This window comes from Aphelocoma coerulescens, chromosome 24 (genome assembly GCF_041296385.1).
Source record: "Aphelocoma coerulescens isolate FSJ_1873_10779 chromosome 24, UR_Acoe_1.0, whole genome shotgun sequence".
In the NCBI taxonomy this organism is placed as follows: Eukaryota; Metazoa; Chordata; class Aves; order Passeriformes; family Corvidae; genus Aphelocoma; species Aphelocoma coerulescens.
The window spans coordinates 6373854-6400668 of NC_091037.1; the positions used below are offsets into that span (position 1 = coordinate 6373854).

Here is a 26815-nt window from a genome sequence, read left to right on the forward strand (position 1 = left end):
CTGGAAGCCCCACCTTTATTTTTCTTGAGAAGTCGAGCCAAGGAAATGATTCACAACAAAAAAACCCAAATTGTTGGATTTGAGCAGTTTCTGTCCCTCATGACTGGACAATAAAATAATTTCCCATCCAAAATCGTTGGCAAATTTCATCCTGTGTCATCAGCAAAGAGCTGCTGCCCTGCAGGAAGCTTTCAGAGGTTCGCCTGTGGAATCACACACTTTCCTGGGAAGTGGGAAGGCAGTTCAGTGCAGCCAGCAGTGCCTTGGCCAAAGCTGTTGACTGGGGCTGGGGAAATCAGGCTTTGTGACCGGAAACGCTCCTCAATTCCCACAAGATAATCACTCAAGTGAGACACTTGAATCGTCTTATTGATAAGGCCTGAGAACTGACAGAGAGATGGAGCTGTGAGGGTTCAGAGCACAGGACCAGGCTGAATTTGGAAAGCTTGGCAGAGGGGTGGAATTCTCTGTTGTTTTAGCTCTGGGTGGCATCTCCAGGACCATCCCCAGTGCTTGTGTCCCATTACCTGGGCTGTTCAAAGCCAGTGTCAGGGGAATTGCACTGCTGATCTCAGGGCATCAGCCTGAAAACCTGGGTTCAGTGGCCACCTTCACCACCTGCTGCTGCCCATTTGCTCAGGAGCAAATCCCTGCTTGATCCCATCTACCCTTAGACACTGAATTGTGGTCACACTCCATTGCCAGCAAGGAAGCACCAGGGCATGCTGACACTCAGGACAGCAGTCCCTGGGTCACACCTTGCCTTTAAATACCTGAAATTAGGAGGAATGAACCTCTTCCTCAGTTTTGCTCTCTGTAAGGTGGGCCCAGCCATGCTGGCTTCTCGCTGGGCCCATCCTTGGGGTGGTGGATCTGTGGAGTGGGGATTGTGCCCCACACCTCCCACGTGCAGCTGCAATATTTCAGTGATGATCATTTAATAATGATCATCAGAATATCCTGTCCTGCCAGGGCAGTGCCTGCAGTGATTTCTGTGCTCTTAAGCCAGTGCAAAACCCGAGGAGCTTTGCTGGATTCAGGCAGATTACTCACTCCTTTTTCAGCCCATGCCCAGCCTTAGGATGATGAATCTGTGTGTGCTCAGCCCCAGATGTGCTGCGAGTGCCGTGCTCGTCAGAGCAGCTCCTGTCTGCTGGAGCTGGGCAGAGCATTCCTCCCTCCCTGCAGCTGTTCCCAGCCCCAGGACAGGCTGCTCTGGGGAGTGCTGGGTGTCTCCCTCACAGAGGAACGCCTTCCAGAGGAGCTGATGGCTTTTCCAGACCGGCTTCCAGCGGATGTTCAGTGCTGAGCCCTGAGCTCAGTGCCACGGGGACATGGGCTTTTGTTTCCACAAGCTTCACTTTTTGGAAGGGTGTTTGTCCCACAGACATTCACCTCTGCTCCTGCTTAGTGGAGGGAATAGGTGATGGCCACCAGCACAGGAGGATTTGGGGAAATTGCAGCCCTCCCAGCTGGACTGCCTCTGCCCGGGCTCTCTCTCTAAAGATGCTTGTGCTCTCGGGGTGTTAAGCTGGATATCTGATGATTCATGAATCAGCTTTGGGGTTTGTTTTCCAAGAAGCAAAGCTGATCTGAACTTTCTGATCCTGTTTGCTCACCAGACAAGGAGACCCCCTGAAAATGAGCTTTCCCAGAAGGTTTTCAGCATTTTACACTCCTGATCAGGGTGAAAACTTCTTCAAAGCTGCCTATGAAATACATTATTTTGGCACATCTGAGTCCAGACAGAAAAAATAAACCAGCAACATCTGCATGACCTCAACAATAGCTCAATCTTGGTTTTAGCAATGGAAGGTTCAGGTGAGCTGTGTAATACAGTCGAGAGTAACCCAAACTCATCCCACAGCACCTTTAGTCTTCAGGCAAGGCTTAGGCCTGGATCAGAACGGTGCAGTTGTTTCCTATTTCCACAAGCCATGGAAGCAGGCAGGAATTCCAGCATCTCTGATCCTCAGGAGGTTTCAGAGTGCAGAGCCCAGTCCTGCAGCACTCCCTATCCTTTGGAGCCTCCCAAAACAGCCCAGTGGCTTTTTCAGGGAACTCCCTGTCCACCCCCTCAAACAACCATCCTTCTTCACATGTTTCTTTTAGTTCCCTCTCCAAAACTGTGAAGCCGTGCCTTGATTCTCCTTCTTTATGTCCATCCCCACGTATCTCGGGGCTCCAGACTGATCTTTCTCAAGCACACCCTGCCTGGTGAATCCTCTCCAGGGAAGGGAAGGGAGTTTGGGATGTATCCATGCTGTGTTTGGGAGGAAGATCAAAAGAAGCTGAGCTGCCACCTCCATCCTTTCCCTCCCTAGTGGGGGTCAGGGTGTGGGGTGTGCACAAATGAGAGGAGCCCGAAGGGGAAAGAATGAGGCTGTGGTGAGAAGCAGAAAACTGCTCAGGGGTTTTTAACACGCCTTAATGCCAAACAAAACCATCCTGCCAAGTGCAGCAGGACCTGGATTCCATCAGGAGCTGTGCAGGGAAGGCCACAGGGCCTGGGGAAGGTGAAGGTAAAAAAGGCTTTCAAATTAAATAGACCCCGAGACTGTGGAACCAAGATGTTCCTGCACCTCTGAGGGATGAGAGGGAAGGGTTTATGGGGAAATAACTCTCCCGGTTTTCAGTCTTTCTCCATCTTTTTGTAATGAATGCGAGGGAAATAAAAGGAAGGGAAGGGTGGGGGGTGCCATAAGACAACGCGTTTGAACATTAATTGTGGGAGAGCAGCCCTGCATTACCCCTACTGAGAGAGCTGATCCATCCACGGTGTCGCTGACCCAGGCAGGGGGAACAGGAACAAAAATGAAAATTCATCACAGCCAAAGCTCTGCCCCCGAAGGAGAGAGGCAGGAGCAGCCTGGCCTGTGTCTGTCTGTCTGTCTGTCTGTCTGCTCCCCTCTGTCCTGATCTGGGTCTCTGCCTTTCTCCCTTTCCCTCCTCCATTGAAACCCTTAATAGGAAACACATTTCCCTCTCTGTGGTGTTCCCACCAGAAACCTCAGACTGCCGGGCAAAGGTGACAACTCTGAGCAATTAAACCTGGGGAGGCGCCGGCCCTTTCCAGAGGCTTGGGCTGCATTTTTTCGCCTAAAGTAGCTATAGGTTGATCCTGCTCGTTCAGTGCTATTCATCACCCCACCCCCACCGCCCCAGCCACTCATTTGCAGCCCCTTTAGTCATAGAAAACCACGTTTCTGAATTCCCCAGCACTTCCCTGTCTGGCAGGGGGAAGCTAGGCTGGGCGTTGCACTTAGGATTGCTTTAAATAACCTGAAAAGGAGAGAGTGGTGCACAGGAGTTTCCCCACAGATATTCAAGAAAGAAATGCCAAAGCCAGAAACCATCTGATGAAAACATGAGTTACGTGGACAGAGTTATTTCAATTCCTCCAGCAGCCAATCTCTCTAAATATTTCAGCCAACCCCTTTGGCTATTGGCAGCTTTCAGAGCCAGGGTGCCCTTGGGATCCCTCTGAACTCTTTACCTCCTCGTTCACCATCCATCCTGGTCTTTGGAAACATCCCCTGACTTGCAGCATCTGGTACCATCCATCCTCCCCTCCCTGGGAGCAGCTTTGTTTCCCAACACCTCCAGCCTCCGTGTCCTTGCTGCCTTGTGCCGCCTCTGCCTTTGTTTGCATTTGGGAAGGAAAGAAATCCGCTGGAGCAGAGGGCAGAGGGCCAGCAGCATCCAGCACCTGCAATGGCTCTCAGTTCTGGCAGGGAACTGCCCAAACCTCAGCTCCCTCAGGAAAGAGAGACACTCTGTGAGTACTGAGGGGCAGCTGAGGTCATTTGGGATCATGTGGAGCAGAGGAACGTGGGACTGCAGGGCTCAGCTGCAAGATCCTGCTCAGCTGGTGCTGTAGTACCTGCAAAGAGGTGTTCCTGCCCTGCTGAGGGGTCTGGGGATGCTCAGGGGCAGGATCCCACTGAACTGAGGGGATCTGGAGAGCAGGAAGGGTCTGTGGGCAGGATTGGTGCTGCTCCAGCCACACCACAGGATCCTCTGCCTTGTCAGGGGTGTCTCTGACACAGCACAATCCTCTCCAAGGAGCTGCAGGGAAGGTGAGCCCAGGAGACTCTGTGAGCACTCATAAGCAGACAGCCATGAAATGTGCATTTTGTGCTGGCTTCCCTCAGCTCCCAGGGTCTGCCCCTCCATTTCCAGGAGAGTTTGCAAGAGAAGCAGAGGGAAATGCTTAGAAAGGAACATTTCCACCACAGACTGCACGGGACAGACGCTTCCAATGGGTTCTTTTTGAGCTGCTCCTGTGCGTCACGTGGAGCTGGATGGAAAGGCCTCTCTGATCCAAGAGAGCTGCTCCCAAATCCCCCAGAGCACGGGAGATGCTGGAATCCCAGTGAGATCTGTGCAGCTGCTGGCCCCAAACCAAGCATGTGACACTCTAAAAATGTCCAGGTCCTGACAGTGCAATTCATGTCTTTTCTCCTGCCTGTTCCTCAAACAGGAAATTTCTCTATCACAGCCAGAGAGAGAGAATCTTCTTCCTTATCCTGGCACACAGTCTGTGCCTCAGGCATTTCTGGGATAGATTCTGTAGCTGGATAAATGCACTGAACGACCTCACCATCTTAGATCAGTTTTCAGTGGGGGACATCAAGGCACTCAGTGAAGGAGACAAATATCTTTATTTTTTTGCAAGTGAACAAACAGCAGCACGTGTGACCTGCAGCTACCAAGCTTTTAGGTGAATTTCTCAGAAAATAGGTGCCTAATTAGCAGCAAAATTCTTTTTTTTCATGCCATTAACAGCATTTCCTACCTGCCCTCATGGTTCCCTGTGGCAGAGCGTGCCCAGACTGCACTAACTCCTTTTCTTTGCCCTGCAGGTAGCTCACTGCTGGTCTACAACACTCCATCCCACACAGATTCCTCACGTCTTGCCACCAAAGAAGGTCAGTGTTTTGCATGTAAATGTCCTGGGTTTGATTGGGTTAAAACTGGACCTTTTTAATATTATTAATTTTAATATTATTTTTAATAATGTTCTGCTCCGCTCTGCGTTCACAGCACGGTTAAAGAGGAATAATTCCCACTGTGCAGCCCCATCCAGGCTGCAAATGCCATCTCTGCTTGTCCCGACAGCACCGTGGCACAAACTGTGTCACTGGCACACTGGTGTTTTGCTGAGCTGGTGGCACATTTTCTGTTCCTGATGTGACCAGTTTGGAATCTCACACAGGCAGGCCTGAGACACTGTTTCTCTCTGAGTTCACAGTTGAAAGGATAAAATCCTCTCACAATAAATCTCACTGCTGCAAAGGCCACTCAGGTATTCCAAACCCCTCCGTGGATCTGCAGCTCATTTCAGCCAGCAAGGGAGACCAAATGGATCTTTTTGACACCTTCATTCTGGAACAGTTTGGTTTTCTTTTTCGTTTCAAATAACCCGGTTTTTGTTTATCTGGTAGAAATCCTGACCACATGGCTATAGCTTAGAAACCTTGAAGTTTAAAAGTCAATAACCTTCTTGGGGCTCCTTCAGGCTTTGGAGCTGTTTGTGTGTCCTTCAGTCAGGTGTTCCAGGTTTTCCTCTGCAGCTCCAGTCCTGCTCCTTGTTCTGATTTTTATTGACCAACTGGACTCTCAGTCAGGATAAAGTTGTGAGCGTTGGTGTGATGGGTGTGATCACAGAATCCCAGAATGGTTTGGGGTGGAATGGACCTTAAGGATCCTCTTGTTCCAGCCCATGGCCATGGGCAAGGACAGGATGAAGCACATCCCATACCTACAACAGAGAAGAAGTTGAATTGATGAAGGCCAAATAGGGTGATAAAGAGCAAAAATCTGTTCCTGTGCTCTGTAACTCCTGTGTAGACTCTGTAACTCCTGTGTAGACTCTGTGACTCCGTGTGTAGGGACAGGAGCCCTAAATGGGGTTTTCCTTGCCCTCTGTGCTACTGCAGGAACATTGGGTTTGTTCCGTGTGCTCTGTTCAGCTCCTCCCTTGAGAAGGTTCTGGGAAGGGGTGAAATCTCCTGTCTCCCCCAGCTGGACCCAGCCTGTCCCTGTGCCACTTCCCTCACTGTCACATGAACTGTGAGATGCAAACACCTCTCTGCTCCTCAAGAGAACGTGGCTGCATGGACGGGCCACAAGTTTGGGTTAAAAAGAACAGTGGGGAGAGGCAGAAGGTCTTTTATTGACACAGCTGGAGAGACAAAACCTCCCGTTCCACCGAGGGGCTGCAGCAAACAGACCCCACATGAAACAGCTCCTGCATGGAGGGTTTGGCTGCCTTCTGTCCTTGCTGCTTCTTTCTCCTTGCATTTCATCCCTTGGACCTGGACACGAGAGCAGGGCTGCTCTTTCCAGCAGCTGCTTCTGTCCAGTGTGTAAATGCCCACTTGAGCTCCCTGGCACGCTGTTCTCTCCTGAGGCAGCACCAGCTGATAAAACAGGGACATTACAGGGACAAAACAGGGACATTACAGGGACAGAGCCACTCAGGCTTCGCTGTGACTGCTGCTTTGACATTAACAATCATCTATTTAAAGTTCATCCGAGCTGGGCTTGCTCCTATGTGAATAAGGCAGGGCACGTGCTCCTCCACAATTTCCCCTCACATCCAAACCTCAGCTCATTCTGTCTCAGGCCAAGCAGTTGCTAAAAATAAACCCAAGAAAAGTGTGATTTTTTAAATTTTATTTAATTTTTTTTTTAATTAAGGAGAAAATCTCTGCTTAGAACAGCACTCCTCTGAATTTTTAAACACTTTGTGACTCAGGCCTTGAGTCACTCAGGCTGAAAGAAATTTGAGGGGAAAGTGTCCCTCCCCTGCATTTTTAGTGGCCTCGAGAGTGTCTCTGCAGTGCAGCTGACAGAGCTCTGGGTTCACTGCTGTCAGCGTGGAGCCCTCAGCTTCACATGGAACTTTCATCACGTGTCAATAAAGGACCAAGCACGCCCAGGGGGCAGGCAAATAAAAATTAAGAACTACGTAGAAATGTTGAAATCCCATCTATTCCTCCCCCATTTCTTCCTATAAGGCATAAATTCCATCGTTCCTTCCACACTGGGTATTGGTGTAGCATAAACTGCCCCACTCAGCTGATTGAGGTTATTGCTGAGATAAGATGTCAGGAGAGGAGACAGGAGAACGTGACAGGCTGGCAGATAAGGAACTGGGGGAGAAGAATGAAGTGGCTCATCCAATAGCACAGCAGAAACTCGTGATGCTCATAAAACTGGACTTGGATTCCTCAGCCTGGTTTGTTGGGAAACAAGATTTGCCTTGTTTCCTTTTTAATGGACTCACTTCAACATGATATTCTCACTCCAAAAGATGATATTCTTTTGGAAAAGCAGTTTCAGGTTAAAAATTATGATTTTTTTACTGCTTTTTAACTTCTCAAAAGATTAAACATTTTTCTTCGAGTTAATGCGTCTGGAATCTCCCAGTCCTGTAAATGTTTCTCCTCTCTACGCCTGTGAATAAAAACAGACGACTTTTTCTAACCTCCTCCCCTTGAGGATTTAAAAGCAGGTGATGAAATAGTACCAAACATGCCAAAGATAGGAAAAAAAATACCATTCCCTTCACTCCTCCTGTAATTTTTCTACAAAACAAATGCAAATAACCTGCTTGTGCAGGTTCCAGGGAGGCACGGGAGCTCTTTGCATACATTTACGCTGTGCTTTACACAGCGTGTTCCATCCACGGCTGCAAAAAAAGAACCTACCCGGCAAAAAAAAAGTGCAGCTGCAGCACAGACAGCTGCAGATGTTCCAGATGCAGCACATGGCTCTGCTCCCTCCCCCAGGACGACGTCCCCAGGAGCACAGGGAGCCTGGCCCGTGTCCCACCACCGTCCCAGGGCTGGGGTTGGTGCCCTGGCTGCAGCTGCAGACTTGACTCCCTTTTTCCCTTCTGTTTTCTGCCCTCTCCCTCCCTGCAGTGCCAGCTCTGCAAACAGAAGGAGCTGCAGCTCTGCTTTAGGGGAGCCAAAGTGCAGATCTTTGCAGCAGAACTCTTGGGAATCCTTACAGCAGAGCCTGTAAGTCCCACAGCCGGGGCACAGGGCAGCTGAGTGCTGCTCTCACAGCAGACAGCGAGAACCCTGTCCTGTCCCTACCTGAGCTTCTCCCCTTCTCAGCTCACAAACACTCCAAAGGATGGGACTGAGTGTCACTGGGACAAATTGTGTTCGGCTGCCTCTGAGGAGTGAATTGCTCTAATGGAAATCACCAGTGGTTTTTGGCTGGAAGAGCAATTTTCTGGGAAATGAAAGGAGCCTGCTCTGATGGCTGAATGGAAAGAGCTGTGTCCTCCTCCCACTGCAGAGATGGTCTGGGTCATTTTCTGGGACTGTTTGGAGCAATGTGTGACCTGCTGTAGGTACTGGAGACAGGGACAGGAATCTGAGCCCACAGATCTGCCCCAGTGCAGGGAGACCCCAGACTGCTCTCCTGCAGAATGCTGCCACTGAGCAGGTTTCCATGGGGAAATGGAAAGAATATTCACATCCAACAACATTGGGAGGCCAAAGGGCCACGTCCCCAAAGGGCTCTGAGCTCTCCGGCCTTGCTCCAGCTCAGTTTTAAATCTGAGCTCAGGTTTTAGTGTTTTGGGGTCTGTGTAAGTCGTGTGTTTAATACATGAGCAAAATGCTGTGCAGGAGCTGAACCCAGGGCAGAGCTGGAGGCAGATTCCTGGTGTGGATGTGGGAAGTTTCCCGTGTCCATGTAAGCTGTGGGAATGCCTAGGGTGGGATGTGTGGTGCTTTCCAACACGTGCTGATGCCAGAGAAGGGTGTTTGTGCAGGGAGGTGGCAGACGGGGTGAAGGGAGGCTCAGCACCACGTATGAGAATTCTCCAGAGGCGTTCCTGGTGCTGTTTGCCTCCAGATCATTTAGGATCTTGATCCAAAACCTGCATTCGGCACAGGTCTGTCCTCTGCACACGCCAGGCTCAGCCCAAGGCAACAGAGTCCCAGAATCCCGGGATCATGTAAATTGGAGCAGCCCTCCCAGACCATCCCTGTGCCCGATGCCCACCTTGTCCCCAGCCCAGAGCACTGAGCACCACGTCCAGGTGTTCCCTGGACACCTCCAGGGGTGGGGACTCCAAACCTCCCTGGGCAGCCCCTTCCGGTGTTTAGCAACCCTTTCCATGGAGAAATTCCAACCTGAGCCTCCCCTGGTACAGCTTGAGGGCATTTCCTCTTGTCCTGTATCTGTTCCTGGGAGAAATCCCAACCCCCACCTGGCTCCTGGCAGGGGGTTGCAGAGAGGGACAGGATCCTTCTTGAGCCTTCCAGATTTGGTTGAGAATAGTGAGAAACCAGCCCAAAGTCTCAGAAATCCAACCTGAACTCAAGCAGAGCACAGGAAAAAGGGATGTGGTACCTTTCACAGAGGGAAGAAATCTCTGTGTGAATGCATGAATAGGGATGGAGGGGGGGAATTCTGTGGGTTTAGTCTGTGGCTGTCCCATGTTTATGTTCACATGATGGAAGTGGTTGTGTGAACATCAGGGATGTTTGGGTACAAGGTGTGTGTTTGTGTGTTTGGTGGGGCTGTTGGCAAATTTAGGAAGATGAATCAGTGGACCCTGAAATCCAGCTTGTGTTCCTGGGGGTTTGTACCGATGTTCATTGTGAGGCCCTAAGAAAGAGTTTCCTGGTGTTGGAGCATCAATAAAATCTCTCTCACACCGACTCCCTGGTACCTCACAAAACCTGAGTCTGTGCAGCTGCTTTCCTCACCATCAGGGCTGCAACCTCTGTTCCCTTTAAACTGGTAGGAACTCCTCAAAACTCTTCTCTCCCACTTGTCAAACTGGGTGATGATTTGGGGTGACAGATTCGAATATTGGGGGACTGGGGAGAGAGGAGCAGAGACCGCAGGGAATGCATGAGCACAGTTCCCGCAGGAACACACACTCAAAATCCTGCATAAAACCCTTCTCCTGAAAAGGCCATTTCTCAGATCTAAAAGGTTGTAGTGAAAAATATTGACCATGTTCAATAAACTCTCCTGTGAGTGTGTCAGTGCAGCCCCTTTTCACAGCGAGCGTTTTAAACTCTCCGGCTTCACTTGTGGCAGAGGAAAAGCAGCTGCAGCTTTGTGCCCTCCTAATTGTCTGTACTTGGTAAAACATTTCTCGATGATATTTGCGTGCCTGGTGATGAAATATCCCATTTTTAGCTCGGCAGCAGAAGAAGGGGAGGCTTTTTTAGGTCTCCTTTCATTTTGGCTGTGTGGCCAAGCAGGGATTTATGAGTTCAGGGGAGACAGTAGCCAGCACGCTCGGATTTTGCTTTTTATACTTTCTTTTTTTTTTAATTGTTTTCCTTTGAAATTCCAGAGTTAGTGTTTTGTCTGCTTTCTCCCTGACCCTCTTCGGAGGCAGGCGTGTGTTTTTTCACCAGAAAAACTGGAAACAAAGAATCGTTGTCTTTAAGCTGTAGCAGGCAGGAAACCCAACTCACAAGGGATCACCCCGAGCCAGCGCTGTCCCAGAGTAGACTCCAGTTCTCTGAATTCAACCTGACAGCTTGTCTGGAGCACTTTCTAAGTAACCATTATCCTTCCTTTTCCCCCAGCAAAAGAGCCATTATTTTTCTGCCTGGGGTGCAGTGCAAGGAGTGTTATTGCACTGGGGGGGGTCACACGTTTGCTGGGGTGCCAGGCCCTCCCTCCCAGAGCCTTGGAAGTGCTTGGGCTGTTTCCTCAAACAAGAGTTAATTTGTTTCCTGATAATGGCTTGAAAGCTGTAAAACTGCCACGCTGTGCGTCTTCCCTTTTCTCTCCTGTGTGCGTGGCCTTTTTCTCCATGGATGTGAGGTTTGGGGTGTTTTCACTTCTGCATTTGTGCATTTCCATCAAGAGCAGCCTCCAAGCCTGCTGATGGTTTGGTTTTACACCCCGTGCTGGGGGTAACATCCACACGGTGCTGTGGGCACGTTCCTGCCCACGCCTGGGTGTGTTTGGGGTGGTTCTGGAGGTGTGCAGAGGATGTGCAGCTGTGTGGCTGTGCCTTGGCTGTGCCTGCAGCCCTGCGTGGCTCAGGAACATCTCTGCTGGCTGGAGAGCATCTGCTTTTCCAAGCTGGCTCTGGGAGGGATTCTCAGGACACATTCTTCAGCCTCTGTGCGCTGTGCATTGGGATTTCTGCTGCCGATATTAAAAAAAGCAACAACAAGGAAAAAAAATATTCTCATTGCTTCCTCCTTTTCTTCATAATGTGTCTTTGTGAGGCTCGCACGGGGCGAGGCAGACGTGGCTCAGGAAGTGCCAGCGCTGCACGGCTCGGGGATGTTTTTCCAGCCCCAGGCACAACTGGGGGCTGTCGCCTCTGGCTCAGAGCAGGCAGGGAGCAAGTCTGAGTGGGGAGCAGAGCTCAGGGCTCTTGGCTGCCAGGAGCTCCTTCCCTGTGCCCCGGGTCTGGCCAGGGACAGGGGCACAGGGCTCAAACCTGTCCTGAGCACGCCCTGCCCGGGCCAGCTCAGGGAATCCCCTCTGGAAACCACAGATCACAGAATCCCAGCACGGGCTGGGTTGGAAGGACCTTAAAGCCCATCCAGTCCCACCTCTGCCATGGGCAGGGACACCTTGCTCTAGCCCAGGTCACTCCAAGCCCTGTCCAGCCTGGCCTTGGACACTCCCAGCGACAGGAACACTGAACCCCAGTTCTGTTCCTGCACCATGCTGCGCTCCAGATCCTGTCTGAGTCTGGAAATCAGTGGGCTTCAGCCACAGGGCTTTAACCCATCACTGATTTAGAACAGGAGTTCAATCAGAAATGTGTGATCCCTCTGATCTGTACTTCTATAAAGGCAGCAGTTCAGAACCAGGCTCTCAGCTACTTTCAGACACTCCCCAAGCTAAATCTGTTCTTCACATCCATCTCTGCAGTATATTTCTCACCTAAATCCAGCAGTCAGTCCCTTCTCACTTGGTTTGAGTTGACTTCAGGTCAAAACTCAGTGTTGTTCCAGGCCTGGATGTGGGATCTATAAAACAGGTTAACAGCAATGGCGAGATCAGAGGATCACAGAATCACTGAGGCTGGAAAGGCCTCTGAGATCATCGAGTCCAACAGTGCACCCAGGTGGATGCAAAAGATGGTTTGATAATATTTTTCAATTGTGAAATAACCAAATAGCCTGATCATGTAGAATAGAAGTAATTTTGAAATCATCCTGCACTCAGTGAGTTGCTTCCTCTTAGTGAAGAGACTTAGAACCACTGATTTCCACCTTTGACTCCCAGAGCAAGGGTTCCTTAGCTCAAGGAAGAGCACATTGTGTCTTGAAAGTGAAAAGAGTGAGTTTGGTGCTTGAAGGACTGGGAAGTCTCATGTAACCATGGGAACAGTCCCAGTAACACTGGCCAGGAATGGCAAACAGCCCAACGTGTGGCACACATGCTAATGAATTGTTTTAATTAGCAGAGATGGTGAGTTGAAAAGCAATTCCTTGCAGGACGAGTGATGCTGTGAGGTTTTGAGGCCTCAGTGTGCTCAGCTGTGACACACGTGTCCCTGGAGCTGGGTAAATGTGATGGGAAGTTGCAGAGCCATTGGAAAAGGGCAGAGGAGTCCTCAGAGCCTGCCCTGCTCCAGGCCCTGTCCCACCATCCCTGCCCACACCTACAGACAGGCGAGAGCCCAGAGCCTTCCCAGCTTTGTGCTGAGAGCAGCTGGAGCTCCTCTCTGCTGACCCTGGGAGGTTTGCACTGTGTGTGGGGCACTCAGAAATGTCCTGGGTGGCTGTGGGGCACTCAGAACGTGTCCATGGAACCAGGGAGGGACTTTTTGGGCTCCACAGCTTCAATGTTTGGTGTCACCATTTAAACCAGTCCACTGAATGTTTCCTGGAGGAGCTGGGGGTGTTTCTGGCTCCCTTGTCCCTGCAGAAGGCTGCAGTCTGGGTTTCTGCTCTCCAGCTGGCCTTGAACACGACCCCAGCTCCTCGATGGGATCTCCAGGAGGTGGAAGGAGGCAGTGGGAGGGCTGGACACACAGACCTTGATGATGTGCTTGGGTCGCAGCAGCAGAGGGGTTTGTCCCCGTGTTGGGACTTTTCCAAGGCACCAGGGGAGTGCCACACAGCCTCACGTGGGCAGGAAAAGCTGTGGGGTCCATGCCCTCCTCTCCCTATAAAGTGGAGACCCCAAGGGACCACTTGGATTAGCCACAGGTCTGCATCCCCCAGGACACCTGGCTCTGCTTTCCCCATTCAGGGAAGCTAATTTAAATTCCAGCCACCAAGCCAGGATCCTTTCTTCCTCCTGAAGCAGGAGGACTCCTTGCAAACACCAGCCTGTGTTCTGCACAGAGAATGCATGGCCCAAAGCTGGAATGCAGGAGGAGCTGTTCTGGGATGACCTGTCTCACCTGGATTGGGAGCATGGGTATTTCCAGGCAGGACTTGGCCTTAGAGAATTCAGTGCAGCAGATCAGGAGAGGGGAAGGAGAAGGCTGCAGATCTGAAGTGGGCTATGAACTCCACAGGACTCTCCATGTACCTGACCCTCCTTTCCCTCTCTCCCTATAAAGCAGTTGCCACAAAATAGGCCCCTTGTGACACATGACAAGTCTCAATCCCCCAGGGCACCTGGGGCTGCCTTCCCCTGGTCTCCCTTCCTGGCTCTGTCTCCATGACTTAGGACAAGCCCCTTCCCATCCTGCAGCTGCCGAATTTCCTTGGAGGTATCAGCTCCAGAGACTCCTGGGCTCTCCATTCCTTCCCAGCCTAGTCTGTAGTGCCAGCATGGGTGGAATTCCAAATAAGATTCCCCTATAGTGCCCATAAAGCACTTAGTCCGTAAATGACTCCGCCCTACTACATCCATCCTAGAAAAATAAAGGCCCCAAAAATGCAGATATTCCAGGCCCAAAGCTCGTTGCTCTCCTGGAAAGCCTCACCAGGGCTGGTGGCACAAAGTGGTGCCTGACTCGGCCTGGCTGAGAGAGCCCCTCCGGAGGGAGCAGGATGAAGGGGCTGTCAGCACTTCCCAGCAGCTCAGGAAGCACAGGCACTGTGAGCCCATTGTTCACTGAAACCCCCCCTTGCCTCCCCTCTGTCCCAAACTCTCAGATTCATAAAACACCAGGGCTCTTTTCAAATATTTTGAACCTTTTAAAGCTTATCAGAGAGGGTTTGCTCCCTAATACATCATATCTCAAACCCAGACTCCCTAAAGCCTTGCTCGCTGGGCTGCACTCTGGCTGAAAGGACTGACAAGAATTTGGGATCGTGGTGTGGGAATCCACCTGGGGATTTTCAGGCTGGTTTCCTGCAAAGGCAGTCTGTGTGTCTGTCCATCTGCCCCCAGCGATATCCATCAGTCTGTTCAGACTAAATATGCCCCAGAGGTGCTGGCAGGGGACAGGGGCTGTCTGGAGAGGTGGGCACAGAGGGTGGCAAGGTAGAAGCCGAGGGAGATTTGGGGTGAGAAAGTGGAGAGCAGGGCTAAAAGGGCACGGAGACCACTGCTGCAGCCTGCCCCACACAGCCTGATCCTGGGAAAGGCAGCTACAGCCTGCAGAAAGTGCATTTATGCCTGCGAATAAATAAAAAAATAAATGCTATTTAACCTCCTTCCCAGGCGCGCTGTGAGTGCGAATGTTTGCAAAGCTGTGAGATCCTCGGTTGAAAGGTGCTGCGAAAGTGCAAAGCATTATTAATATCCCTTACCTTCCTCCTAATAGACTGAGCATTCGTGCTGGGGAATTCCTGGACATAAACCAGACAGCTGCAGAGTGACAGTTCGTGAAAGCATCTATGATTTATTTGCTGCTCTTTAATTCCATTTTGTATTGAATACACATTTGTCATAGGGCTCTTGTTCCACGGGGCCTTTTAAGCCTAAACCAGACATGGGGACCTGATCCTTTCTGGGATAAATTTGCCCCCACTTCACTGTAGCCATTTGCTGATTTACACCGGGAGAGAACCCTGGTCCAAGTCTTTTAATTGAATTTCCATCCCATGGCAAGTTTTGGTGTAAAATCCAAATGGTTTTAATGATAGATAAGATTCTCCCTGTCACTGTCTGGCTGCAGTTCTGCAGGATCTCCTCGAGCCACTGGGCGTCAGGTCCTGGGAATGGTCCTGGTTTTGCAGGAACCCGAGTCTCTGGATGGGTTCCCTGGCTCTGCCTTTTCCATTTTGCTTTAAACACGTTCAGCTTTCGAGCCTGGGCCTGGAAGCTGGGAGGGCTGGTGTGGTTCTTTCACGTTGCAGGGATTTTTGTGAAATAAAAATAGCTTCCTGCATTTGGATTTTTTTTTTTTTTTTTTTTTTTTTTTGAGGAGGAGCAAAAGAGTTGGAAACTTGCAGTAGCTGAGTAGTGTTTCAACAGCAGGGCCTGTACTGCTGGTTATCAAATTGAACCCTTCTTACCACAGCAAAGTCACACTCGGGGCTAAATCTCATCCTACAACACAAGGCTGCCCCTATAAATCCCACACTTTGCTCCATAATCCATATTTATAGAGGAAAAACTGAGGCAAAGGGGCTCAGCCAGCCTGGATTAAACCTGGGCTGAGGCACATTCACACCGTCCTTCCAAGCTGTCATTTTACATCCTAAACTCCAGGCTACAGGAAACCCATTCACAGGGGTTGGGATCAGGCTTAGCTAAACTTCCCTGGAGAACCAGGCCTTGATCCTGCACAGCCCAAGCTGCCATAGGGATCCAGTGCTGGTCAGCAAATCTGACTGGAATGGTGCCACTTTTAGGTGAAAACCCCTCTTTCTGGGGGAAGCAGGTTCCTCCTCTGGGACAAAGCTTCTCCATCTGGAGGAGGAAGAGGAGGAAGATCATCTCTCCAAGTCATGGCCCATTTATTTACTCAAAACACGCTGATGACTCTGGATCAAGCAACCCCTTTGCAGCAGTTGATTCCCCTGAGTCAATGACCTGACCCCAAAAAGAATCAGAGAAAACTGAAATTTTTCAATGAGTTCCATGACTTTGTGGGAAGGAAATTTCCCCCCATTTTGAAAAGGATTTTTCTGTTGGAAAAAGAATCTCTGCCCTTCTTTTAACGGGATCATCATATGGCATTTCCATTTATGTCACTTAGGGCAGAACAGTTTATTGATGGAACAACCCAAAATGGACATCAGCATCTCAGCTGGTGGAAACCACTGAAGGGCCCTAATGGGACAGGGATCCCCTATGGGGACAGGGATCCTGAATGGAACAGGGATCCTGAATGGGACAGGGATCCCTAATGGGGACAGGAATCCCAAATGGGACAGGGATCCCTAATAGGGACAGGGATCCCGAATGGAACAGGGATCCTGAATGGGGACAGGAATCCTGAATGGGGACAGGGATCCTGAATGGGTGCAGGGATCCTGAATGGGGATAAGGATCCCGAATGGGGACAGGGATCCCAAATGGGACAGGGATCCTGAATGGGGACAGGAATCCTGAATGGGATAGGAATCCCAAATGGGGACAGGAATCCCAAATGGGGACAGGAATCCTGAATGGGGACAGGAATCCTGAATGGGGACAGGCATCCCGAATGGAACAGGGATCCCAAATGGGGACAGGAATCCCAAATGGGGACAGGCATCCCAAATGGGAACAGGGATCCTGAATGGGGACAGGCATCCCAAATGGGGACAGGGATCCCGAATGGGGACAGGGATCCCGAATGTGGACAGGGATCCCAAATGGGACAGGGATCCCTAATGGGGACAGGAATCCTGAATAGGGACAGGGATCCTGAATGGGGACAGGAATCCTGAATGGGGACAGGAATCCCAAATGGGGACAGGGATCCCGAATGGAACAGGGATCCCAAATGGGGACAGGAATCCTGAATGGGACAGGGATCCCAAATGGGACAGGGATCTCTAATGGGGACAGGGATCCCGAATGGGGACAGGGATCCCGAATGGGACAGGGCTCCCTGATGGGGAACGGAGCTCTCTTCTGGGACAGGGCTCCCTGCTGGGACAGTGTGCATGAGGCTGTCACCTCTCTCCTCCCGAGCTGTCCCGTCCCACCCTTTGTCCCAGCTGGAACCACCGGGGTTTGTTTTCCAGTCCGATCTATTTGCAGTGGGGTTTGTGGTTTCTGTGAGAAGGGAAAGAAACAAACAAGTCACATAAAAATAAAACCAGGCCGATGACATGAGCTCTGCTTTCCCCCTTCCCCTCTCTGCCCTCCTCCCTGGCTCCCCCACCCTCCCCTCTCCCGTCTCTCTGTGGTTTCCTTTCCATGCCAATAACTGCAGGGCTGTAATTCCGAAGCCTCAGCGGCTTTCCCAGCGCCGCAGGAATGTGCCAGTGCCTGGGGTGGATCCACAGCCCCACAGGCAGGAGGCGCTGGGCAGAGGGGCACTTGGGATGGCCCTGGAGGATGCTTTTCTCTGTCTCCTTGAAAGAGCCTCCTTATTGTGACCTCAAATCCTCGGGTTTAAAATCCTCATTGAATTCCTGTGCAATAATAACAGGGTTCATCTCATCCTCCTCCTCTGCCTGTGCTCCTCTGAATCCGGGGGTAAGAGAAAGGGGTCTCCTTCTGGCTGGGATGGGTCACACTGGATTCCACTGAGTACCATGACAGGACTTCATGGTCAGAACGTGTCAGGTCAAATCCCTGTCCCATTTGGGATTCCTGTCCCCATTAGGGATCCCTGTGCCATTCAGGATCCCTGTCCCCATTAGAAATCCCTGTGCCATTTGGGATCCCTGTCCCATTAGGGATCCCTGTCCCATTCAGGATCCCCGTCCTATTTGGGATTCTTGTCCCCATAAGGGATCCCTGTCCCATTTGGGATCCTTGTCCCATTTGGGATCCCTGTCCCATTCAGGATTCCTGTCCCCATTCAGGATTCCTGTCCCCATTCAGGATCCCTGTTCCCATTTGGGATTCCTGTCCCCATTAGGGATCCCTGTCCCCATTTGGGATCCCTGTCCCATTCAGCATCCCTGTCCCCATTAGGGATTCCTGTCCCCATTTGGGACCCCTGTCCCATTCGGGATTCCTGTCCCCATTCAGGATCCCTGTCCCCATTAGGATTGAGAATTGCCCCAAGAGCCCCATTGCTGCATTTTCACCCCTATTTCCACCCTCTGTGAGGGGCCAGGGGAGCACTGGAGATGTGGGAGAGGAAAAAACGCAGCCCTACAGAACCCAAGCCTGCTGGGACCACGAAGCAAAGCCAGATCCTTGCAAAGTTTTGTCTAGGAAAAGTTCATGTCAAGCCCTCTGTGCCCGTTGTCTTTTGTCACTAGAGCCCTCCTATGAGGCAGGCAGGAGAGCAGGATGGGGCAGCAAGGGGAATTCTGGCCTCTCCAAGTAGGGTGTCCCAATGGGAATCACAAACTGTGCAGTGGAAGATTGAAATGAGACTCGGGCCCAGCTGGCCTGTGCTGGGAGTGTCAGAAGGGCAGAAGCTTTGGGGACAGGTACGAGGTAGAACTGGGGACAGATAAGAAGCAGGATGATGTTATGGACACAGTAATACTTGTAGGGTTTGATAAGGGGCCAGGAGCAAATCCTCTGCACAGACTCCCTGGAAACCACAGGCCTGTCCCCTGCTGGGATGGTTTTAGGGACAGCCCTGGACAGGTCGGGCACATTCGGAGAGTTTCTGACAACGTTCCAGAAAGGCAAAGACCAGCAGGCAGATGGGGCCCCTCTGCTCGAGCCCTGCTCAGCCCAGTTCTTGTTCTTACTGGGTTTAGAGTGCCTGGGATTCCCAGCAGCGGGGTGACATGGCAGATAATTCCCTGTCCCTAAAATCCGTGCTGCAGCTGGCACAGCCTGGTGGCTCTGAGCCACTGTCCCCAGTGCCACCGCTGGGGCTTCTGCCTGAGCACGGTGGGCACATTCAGCCCTCAGCCAGGTCCTCCTGGTGTAAATCAACGTGGCAGCACCTCTGAGGCCCCTCCCTTCGCTCTGCAGCTTCCTGAGCTGTGCTCGCCCCAAATGTGAGAATTCTTCTTTGAGTCACAGTTTTCTGTCGTCAGAAATGACACAGAGAGGAGGAACAGATCTTCCTGTTGAAGGGATTTATACAAATCACCACAATATTTTCAAATAAATATTTGATAAACCCCAATTATTTTTTTTTTTTGCCTAAAAAATAATTTGTATATGCAAAAAATGTGGGGAAAGTTCCAACATAGAAGGAGGTACATTTAATAATCCAATTTTCTGTTCACAACGAGCTAGAATGGAAGTTCAGTTGCAGTAAAAGAAAATTAATGAAGTAGCTACATAATATTTTCCTTGTCTCATTGTCTATTTAGGAAATTATAAATATTTATACAATGTTTTCCTTATTGGAGTATTTTCATTTTGCAGTGAAAACTTAAATTTCTAGGGACATCTCTTAATTTTATAGTGCAATCCCCAAAAGATCAGCTTGTAGGCTGAGCAAACCTCTCCCTGGCAGTCACTGTGATTCCTGCAGGATGTATTTTGTACTCTGTACCTGTTCTCTGCCCCTGTTAACCCCTTCTCTCTTCCCAGGCCCTCCTGTCGCGGGGACACAAAATGTGAATAAGACAACGGAGCAGCAGCGGCCCCAGCCAGGTGAGCGTGGATTCTGTGACCTTGGATTGGGAGCAGCTGGGGGAACTCACGAGGGAATTAATGTGTGGAACTGATGTGTGGAGCAGCCCCGGGCAGGGGACAGCCAGGGGACAGGACATGGCCTGAGCTGTGCCAGCAGCTCTTCCCAACAGGCTCCGTTTGGCTGCTCTGCCCCTCTGCATTTCTTTTTCCCACGTTTGATGTTTTCTGGTTGCCACACAGTGCAGGGCATGTCCGAGGAGGTCCCAGACTGTGAAAGGCAGGTCTGAGAGCAGTGCCAGAATCTGTGCCTGTGCCATTTGGGATCCCAGAAATACTTGGTGGTTGCCTGCTAAAGGAACATCCCTGTGCCAGGATCTGCAGTGTCCCCATGGGCTGAGCCCCCTGCAGCATCCCAGCGTGTCCCTTCCCACTGGAAGTGTCTCCAGACATCCCAGCAGGGTTTCCCTGGCCACAGAGGAGCAGAGGAGGGAAGCAGCCCCACAGGGCAGAGCAGGGAGTGTTTCCTGCTGCCTTCCCAGGGCCTTGCAAAGGCCAAGCCCACCTTCCCTGGCGGCACAGCTGCTTTCCATCCCCGTCCTCTGTTCCAGGGCTTGGTTCTCTTGGCACCGGTTCAATCCACGAGCAAACGCTGCAGATCCAAAGCACCACAACCAGAGAGAGGCAAAGGAGAAGGGTAGAGATTAGGTCTGAGGAGGCCCCACAAAAAGGGAAGGAATTCATTCCTAATAAATGCTTTGTGGGGTTTTCAAGAACCACTCAGCCTCGGTGGAGCCAGCGACAAACTCCTGTTACTCTCATCTCTCTAATGCTGTGTTTGCTTCACAAAGAGAGACTCGGGTGAATATTTCCTGCCCTCCCAGGGCAGCAAGCTCAGCTGCTAGCAAGTGAATCTGAAAATCTCATCTGCTCTCCTTTTTATTTAGCCCTTTTTTATGAGGAGAAATACATTTGCTCCTGCTGTGTGGCTGTTCTCCTATCCCACACTCCTTTTTTCCACGTTTGATGTTTTCTGGTTGCCACACAGTGCAGGGTATGTCCAAGACTGTGAAAGCAGGCAGGTCTGAGAGCAGTGCCAGAAACTGTGCCTGTGCCATTTGGGATCCCAGAAATACTTGGTGGTTGCTTGCTAAGAAGGAAAGAAGGAGCACTTCCAGGCCCGGGGAGAAGGGGCAGAAAGAGTAAAGAAAGAAAATGAAAATTTGGTTTCTAGAACAAACATAATGACCTGGAGTTTCTTGTTGGTGAAGCATCCTTTAAATTTTGTTGGGTGATTTTTAAAAAATGTATTTATATTTTAGATCCGTACCAAATCCTGGGGCCCACCAGCAGCCGTCTTGCCAATCCAGGTGAGTTCATTTTACATTTCAGACCCCCACTATCAAAGAGGTGAATTTCCCTTTGGAGCTGCTGCTCCAGCCTGCACTGGAGGAGCAGCTGCTGTCCCTGCACCCTTGGGGTGGCCTGTGAGAGCCCCTGGCCTCAGTAGCTGTGACCTCACAAGGGCTTTTGCCAAAATCCTTACAGAAAAGTGAGGAAAGTGGTACAACATCACCACTGTCGGGACAAAATAACCATCCTGGATGTTCTGCCCCAAACCCAGCACTCCCTAAGAAGAGTTTTATAGCAGACTTAAGTGCTGGTCTCTCAGATTTGCAGCACAGGTTAATTTTTCACTGCCTGCTGTGGGTTACATGAAAAAAGGCACAAAACATCTCTGAAAAGTGCAGTGTAGCTGTCCCTAGCACATCATCTGCAGTAAATAATCCTGATTTTAGGGAGTAAGGCCTGGAGTAAATCCTGCTCCAACTAACCAACATTGAACACGTGGTGATGCCTTTTCCTGGTTTAAAATCAAGAGCCAGACACGGTTAGAAGGGGAAAAGGGATTTTACCTTGTATTTATTTTAAGGATCCTTAGGTGCACACGTCCAGGTCATGTGCATCAAGATGCACCCTGCTGAGTCTCCCCCCCCAACATTGGGTATAACATTATAGGTGTTACTAATTAGCAGATCTATCAAAGATTCCCCAATGAGAGGCTCGAGTGAGCCCCCCTCCCCAAGGAACCTTCCCCTGGATGGCTCTATCTCAGTTTACAGAATGTGTTCTGGAGAGGACCTTGGGCTCTGGGGCACACTGATCCCTGGCTACAAAGCTTCTAAAATGTTGAGTCTCTCAGCTTGACAAACAAGTCCAAGAATGTAGGGAAAAAGCACTGAGAATACAGAAGTTGTAAAAAGGTATAACAGGGGTATAAAAGAAAAGGCAAAAATCTTCATGGCATCAGTGGGATGCCTGTAAGGAAACATCCTCCTAAGGCTCTTAACTTACTGTACTTAACTACCTGTACAACTACACCGAGTAAAACCAGGAGTCATCTGGGGAACAAATCATCCCGTGTAACTCAGCTCACCCGCTGGAGAGAGACCTGGAGGTATCCAAAACAATCTCCATGGCAAACAGTGAGCAGTGGAGGGGTGAAGTACACTGTGCTGCCCAGTCAGTGAAAACTCTGCAGAGCAGTGTCCTCACTGAAAGCCCTGTTTATGAACAGCCCGAGCATTTTAAGGCCAAAGGCAACCATTATGAAATCTAACGTGACCTCAGGCGCGGGCCCAGAACAAAGGGCTGAGTAACTTGTTTGCTGGGAACAGTTTATCCACTCCTAGGGCCGCCTTTCCAAGGCCTGAAGGAGCAGTTCCCAGTCGAGATCGAGATAGTCCTTCTGTTTCCTGCCTTTGTGTGTGCCCCGGAGCAGGAAACCCCGACTCATTTCCTCTCCCCTTGGCTCGTGTCTGCAGGGAGCGGGCAGATCCAGCTGTGGCAGTTCCTGCTGGAGCTGCTCTCGGACAGCTCCAACGCCAGCTGCATCACGTGGGAGGGCACCAACGGCGAGTTCAAGATGACGGACCCTGACGAGGTGGCACGGCGCTGGGGCGAGAGGAAAAGCAAACCCAACATGAATTACGACAAGCTGAGCCGGGCACTGCGATACTACTACGACAAGAACATTATGACCAAGGTGCATGGCAAGAGGTATGCCTACAAATTTGACTTTCACGGCATCGCCCAAGCCCTGCAGCCCCATCCCACCGAGTCCTCCATGTACAAGTACCCGTCGGATCTGTCCTACATGCCATCCTACCACGCCCACCAGCAGAAGGTGAACTTTGTGCCCCCACACCCCTCTTCCATGCCTGTCACATCATCCAGCTTCTTTGGAGCAGCCTCCCCCTATTGGACCTCCCCTGCAGGAAGCATTTACCCCAACCCCAATGTGCCCCGCCACCCCAACGCCCACGTCACACCACACTTGGGCACCTATTACTAAGTGCTTTCATCTGCCAGTGGCCTTGAGCAGTCTGGTTGGACTTTTTCTTTACTCCTGGGATTTTTATGGTTTTTGGGGGGACCCTTAATGGATAATTGTGGCCTTTCTGGGGAAGAATTAAAACTGGATATTGGTTATTCCTGGACCAAACCTTTTACTTTTGTAACTTTGCCTCTTGTGTCTTGAACTGAGAGATGGAAGCTCCTGTGGGCCAGTACTCTGCATTTTCTTTGGGGTTTAAGGCTTGTGTCCTCTGTAGGAAGTGACAATGAAGATGGTTCACCATTCCCTGGAATGATTATTAGCTTTCGGATGAGAGGAATTTTTAAGGATTCAAAGGCTTTTGACAAGGCATAGATCCAGCAGTGGGTCGTAGGAAAGGATGACCACAATGGGGTTTTTCTCACTGGCCATTTGACCATTCAGTGGAGGACACTGGGCTGCAGGGGACCACAACTGGAATCTTAGCTCTAAGGCAGAGGAGGATTCTCACCCAACTGGAAATTAAATATATATATATTCATATATATATATATACGTGTATATTTTAAGAAGTAAAGGGCATTGAAGGAACTTTTCTAGAGTACAACTTCATCCGACTGTGTCTGAACTCAGAAAGCAGCAGGAAGCAGAACGAAGCGTAGGGCAAAGTCCAGCACAGACATTCCTTGGAAGCAGAAGTGAAGTGAAGAAACGACAGCAGGTCCCTGGCTCTGCCCGAGCCGCGGGGCTCTGGAAGCACCGATTCGCGAACGCTGTGCGTTTGTCAGCCCGTCAAACCAAGGGTCAACAAACCAGAAGGCAAATTACTGTATAAATTATGCAGAGTTATTTTTCCCTATATCTCACAGTTTTAAAAGAAAGAGTAAATAAAACGAGTTGACCTCGGTCACAAATGCAGGTTTGTTTTTTTACTATCAGCTCGGTTGTTTTTGTTTATTTTTTTAATGTAATTTGTACATCTTTTCAATCTGTACATTTGGGCTGTAGCTTTGTACGTTTTGCTAAAAAAAAAAAATAAAAAATAAGACATGAGTAATGTATCTGTTGGAGATAGGCTTGGTCCTGCAACTGGATCCATGACTGACCCCCAAAGTGGCCAGAAACCTTCCAGATTGCCCTGGGTTTGTCTAGAGGAGAGGATTTTCTGTATTAGTCTGTTGTAGCTGTCTGCAAATTAACTCCACTTACTCCCATGTTTGCATTGAGGCTGATTGAAAACAGGCCCAGCATCTCAAGGCAACCATTGCAATATTCTGTGATCGCTTTTCACCCAAATCCTGAACTTTGGGAAGACCTTAACCACTTCATAGATAAAAAACGACAAAATACTTCTCTTTTTGATGGCTTCTGCTGGGGGGTTCTGTGGAAATCCGACCCCTTCCAGAATTCTCAGCCATCCCCAGCTCTGCACGTGTGAATGTGACGCTGCACAAGCGGCGGTTTGGTGCCGTAAACAGAGGGTAAACCACAAGCATTTGGGGTTTGGAACAGATGTCTGGGGGGCGAGATTTCTATGTACAACCCATTAGCTGCCTTGTATTAAGTGGCAGCCAATTAACAGGATCACAACTATCTAGTCTAGACCAACCCCTGGGACTCTGTGGGGGCGGGATTTGGTCCATGTGCATCCCATTGCAGGAGGGGAGGCTGAAACCAGAGCGTTGGGAGTCTGCTCAGAACATTAAACACAAGCACTGATGCCATTATTTAACAAAGTGGGAAGAGAAGATCAGGCTAATCCAGTCAAGTCTTAGTGCTTTCGGGGTGTTTTTAAGTAACATTTCTGCAATAATCGCAAAATTTAAGTATGGAGAAACTACCCATGGAAATGGGGCTTTTGCTACTATATATATGCAATGTACTTTTTGGATATTAAAGTATATATAATTTTGCAAGCTATCTTGGTGGGTTGTTTTTTTTTTAAATGTATTAATGTTACAATGAAACAGTTGTATGAAGAAGATGATGTAAAAAAAAAGTGACAAAATAAATGGTGGTTTTCCTCTCTAAGGCATCACATTGTCCCACTCTCTCCCTCCCCTCCCACACCTGCATGAACTTGAAATTGAATTTAGCTAAAAAGGGAAAGAAAGCAGCTCCACAGTAGTGGCAACCCATCCTGGCCACTGGAGTATCGACCCACTTAGTCCAGAAAGTTGTTGCCAGACTTGGTCAGACCTGATTTGGTTGTTGGAAGGATAAAAACTCAGGCTCTGGCTTTTGTCCGTGGAGAGAAAGTGGAAGAGCAGCCAGAGTTCAGGAGCTGAAGAGTTGAGGTGGCTCTTGGGGTGCCCCAGGGCCCTCAGGAATGTCAGTGTGTGCCCAGCCTGCTCCTGTTTCACACCTATCCCCAAACCCCAGGGAGAGCCAGTGCTCCTCAGCATTCCTGAGGTGGAGGCTGCAAAAACAACCACTGCCAAGGAATCTTCTGATTGTGGGTAAAGGTCAGGCCGAGGCACTTCCTGCAGCTTTGCACGGTGGTCCTGAGAGATATCTGGAGCCCCTGCAGACCTGATAAAGCCTTGGGAAGGCAGGGCTGCACGAGCACAGCACTTCCTTCCTGCACACAAGCTTTTGTTGCTGAGCGCCAGGACAAGGCTTGATTGGCTCGGGAAAAGGGCCACTTCCAGCACCCCAGAGCTGCTCCCTCTGTGGATTCCACCGGAGCTGCTCAATTTAGTCCCAAGAGTGAGTGGTTTGTTGCTTATCTCCGTTGTTTTCCACTGCAGCAGCAGTGAGGTTAATTCTGGCTGCGCAGCATCGGTGGAAGTATCAAGTGTTTTATTTGAATACCGTGTCCTGCCCACCTGCCAGTAATAGGGAAATCAGAAGATGAGATTGCACAAAAGCATCTAAAGGCAGAATCTGAAGGTTATCAGACTGTAAAGATGTCCCTGATAGCAAAATTCGGCCAGCAGGAACCCTGAGGGGGAAAAAAAGACGTTTGAAAATAATCAACAATTTGAGAAGCATCTGGTTCTGGCTGTGCAGTGTGTTAAAGGAGCCCTCCTGAGAAGGGAGGTGATCAGCAGCATCCCAGCTCAGGTCCTCTCTGCCTCCTTTCATCCTTCCCTTCAGGGTACTTGCTGGCATTAATCTTTTCTAGTAGCCACTAATATTTAGCTTCAGATATTAATTTTTTCTAGTATTTGCTAACATTCAGCTTTAGACAGATTTTGCCTCCCACTCCCGGCATTCCCATGGAATCCAGAGACCTTAGGGCAAGGAGATCTCACCCCAGAGTGCCAGACAGCCTCACACTGCTGAGGCACTTCCCAGGCACCTTTTAGAGCATCTTCATAAGATCTTAACAGTTTACATTCCTCAGGTAGAGAAAGAGCAGTAAGGCAGGGATTAGAGTAGTAGATTTGTACCCCTCGACATCAGCCTGGCTTTGCCACGTTGGCAGTGCCAGGGGTGGGACCAGGGGGATCTCCCCTCCCAGCCCAGGTTTCTGGGGCACACTGGGACACAACAAACAAAGAATTTGACAGCCCTAATGCTCCTTTCTGCTTTTCCCAGGAGAACAAGGCAGATGGAATTCAAGTATTTCAGGCTTAAAGCAGAAAGTTTACCAGGCAGATGGCTGGGATCACACAGCTGGGAGCTGGGAGTCAACAGGGGCAGCAGAAAACCTTCTCTGCATTGAAGTTCAGGACTCCGAGCTCCCCAGGAAACCCAGCTCCCATTGCAATCAGGGTGAATTCAGCTGCTGATTTCCAGGGATCTGGTATTTCCCCTGGATTTCTGTTCCACCAGCCTCAAACTCTGAGCGGGATCTGGCTCAAACATGCCGAGCTGGAATTAACCCTCCATTCCTCTGTCTACAAATAGAGGGTGCAGCCGGTACCTTGAGCCGAGTTAGCAATGGCTTTACAGGCTCAGAGCTCTGGCTGCCTTGGCTGGATCTCTGTGCTGGTTTTCTCT

The 26815-nt window shown here is 50.2% G+C and overlaps 1 protein-coding gene across 2 annotated transcripts in view; it reads left to right on the top strand.

The window, feature by feature from the left end:
* Nucleotides 1-24898, top strand: part of FLI1 (Fli-1 proto-oncogene, ETS transcription factor) — an 87134-nt gene extending 62236 nt beyond the window's left edge. For both annotated transcript variants that reach the window (XM_068994752.1, XM_068994753.1), the window contains 4 exons: nucleotides 4866-4931; nucleotides 19489-19551; nucleotides 20853-20900; nucleotides 22356-24898. In XM_068994752.1, coding sequence (XP_068850853.1) covers nucleotides 4866-4931; nucleotides 19489-19551; nucleotides 20853-20900; nucleotides 22356-22885 — 707 coding nt within the window. In that variant the 3' untranslated portion in view covers nucleotides 22886-24898. The remainder of the gene's footprint in view (nucleotides 1-4865; nucleotides 4932-19488; nucleotides 19552-20852; nucleotides 20901-22355) is intronic.
* Nucleotides 24899-26815: the final 1917 nt, after the last annotated feature.